The sequence below is a fragment of the Penaeus monodon genome, chromosome 24 (assembly GCF_015228065.2).
Source record: "Penaeus monodon isolate SGIC_2016 chromosome 24, NSTDA_Pmon_1, whole genome shotgun sequence".
NCBI lineage: Eukaryota > Metazoa > Arthropoda > Malacostraca > Decapoda > Penaeidae > Penaeus > Penaeus monodon.
The window spans coordinates 14,988,605-14,989,577 of record NC_051409.1 but is presented as its reverse complement, the minus strand read 5'-3'; the positions used below and the strand labels follow the sequence as shown (position 1 = coordinate 14,989,577).

The window sequence follows — 973 nt, the reverse complement described above, 5'->3', positions numbered from 1 at the left end:
ATTCACCACACAATACCACCTCTTCTTTCCTTTTCTCATCCACCTCACATTTTTCCAACTCATTCATCTCACATTCCCCACCCTAGCATCCTCTTCCTCCTCGCCCCCTCTCAGACATCCTCCCCATCCACCGCCGGTCCTCACAGTGCCTTTCTCTCCCCTCAGGACAAGGCCGGCGCGGCGCCCCTGCACGACGCCGCCTCCGAGGGCATGGAGGACGTGATCACGGTCCTGACGGGTCGCGGCGCCTCCCTCAACGCCGCCGACCACGAGGGCAACACGCCCCTGCACGTCGCCGCCAAGTGGGGCCACAGCCAGACCGTGCTCCAGCTGCTGGACCTCGGCGCCCTCGACTCGCTCAAGAACAAGGACCATCTGCTCTATTCGGACCTGGTGAGGGGGGCGAATAGCGGTCAGGGGAGGGGACGGGGTGGGGGGGAGGAGCGTTTAGGGAGGGGGTAGAGATGGGGTGAGGGTAGAAGGCGGTGGGGTGGGGTGAAGGGGGTTAGGGTCGGGGAACGGGGGTTGGGACAAGGTGGGGTCGACGAAAGGGGATGGGATAGGTCGGGGGTAAAGGAGATGGGATTGAGGAGAAGGTGGAAGTAGAGAAGGAGGAGAAGTCAGAGGAGACAAAAGTGGGAGGAGACGGGGGAGAAGAATGAAGGAGAAGGAGAAGGAGTAAGGGGTAAGGGGAGAAGAGGGGTTTAAAGGAAAGGAGTAAGGAGGTTGAAGTGGGGGGGGGGTAAGGGGAGATAGTTAGGGTAAAAATGAAAACGCAGTAACCAGTTAAGATAAAGTTAAAAATAATGAGAAGAAGCGGGGAGGGGGGGAAGAGGGTGATGGGAAGGGATATATAACGGGAAATTGAGGCTTGATTATGGTGGAGAAAGTTTGTTTATTGGGTGAGGAAAAGACAGGAGTTTAAAAAGTTTAATTAAGGAAGGGAAACTTAACTATAGAAATCTTCAAGTTC

At 55.8% G+C, this 973-nt stretch overlaps 1 protein-coding gene across 1 annotated transcript in view; it reads left to right on the top strand.

Moving 5' to 3' along the window:
* The window catches only part of LOC119588620 (ankyrin repeat domain-containing protein 65-like), a gene marked incomplete in the record, with an annotated part of 23,463 nt that overhangs the window by 6,835 nt on the left and 15,655 nt on the right, over positions 1 to 973 (top strand). Inside the window, 1 exon segment of the mRNA XM_037937260.1 lies at positions 166 to 393. Coding sequence (XP_037793188.1) covers positions 166 to 393 — 228 coding nt within the window.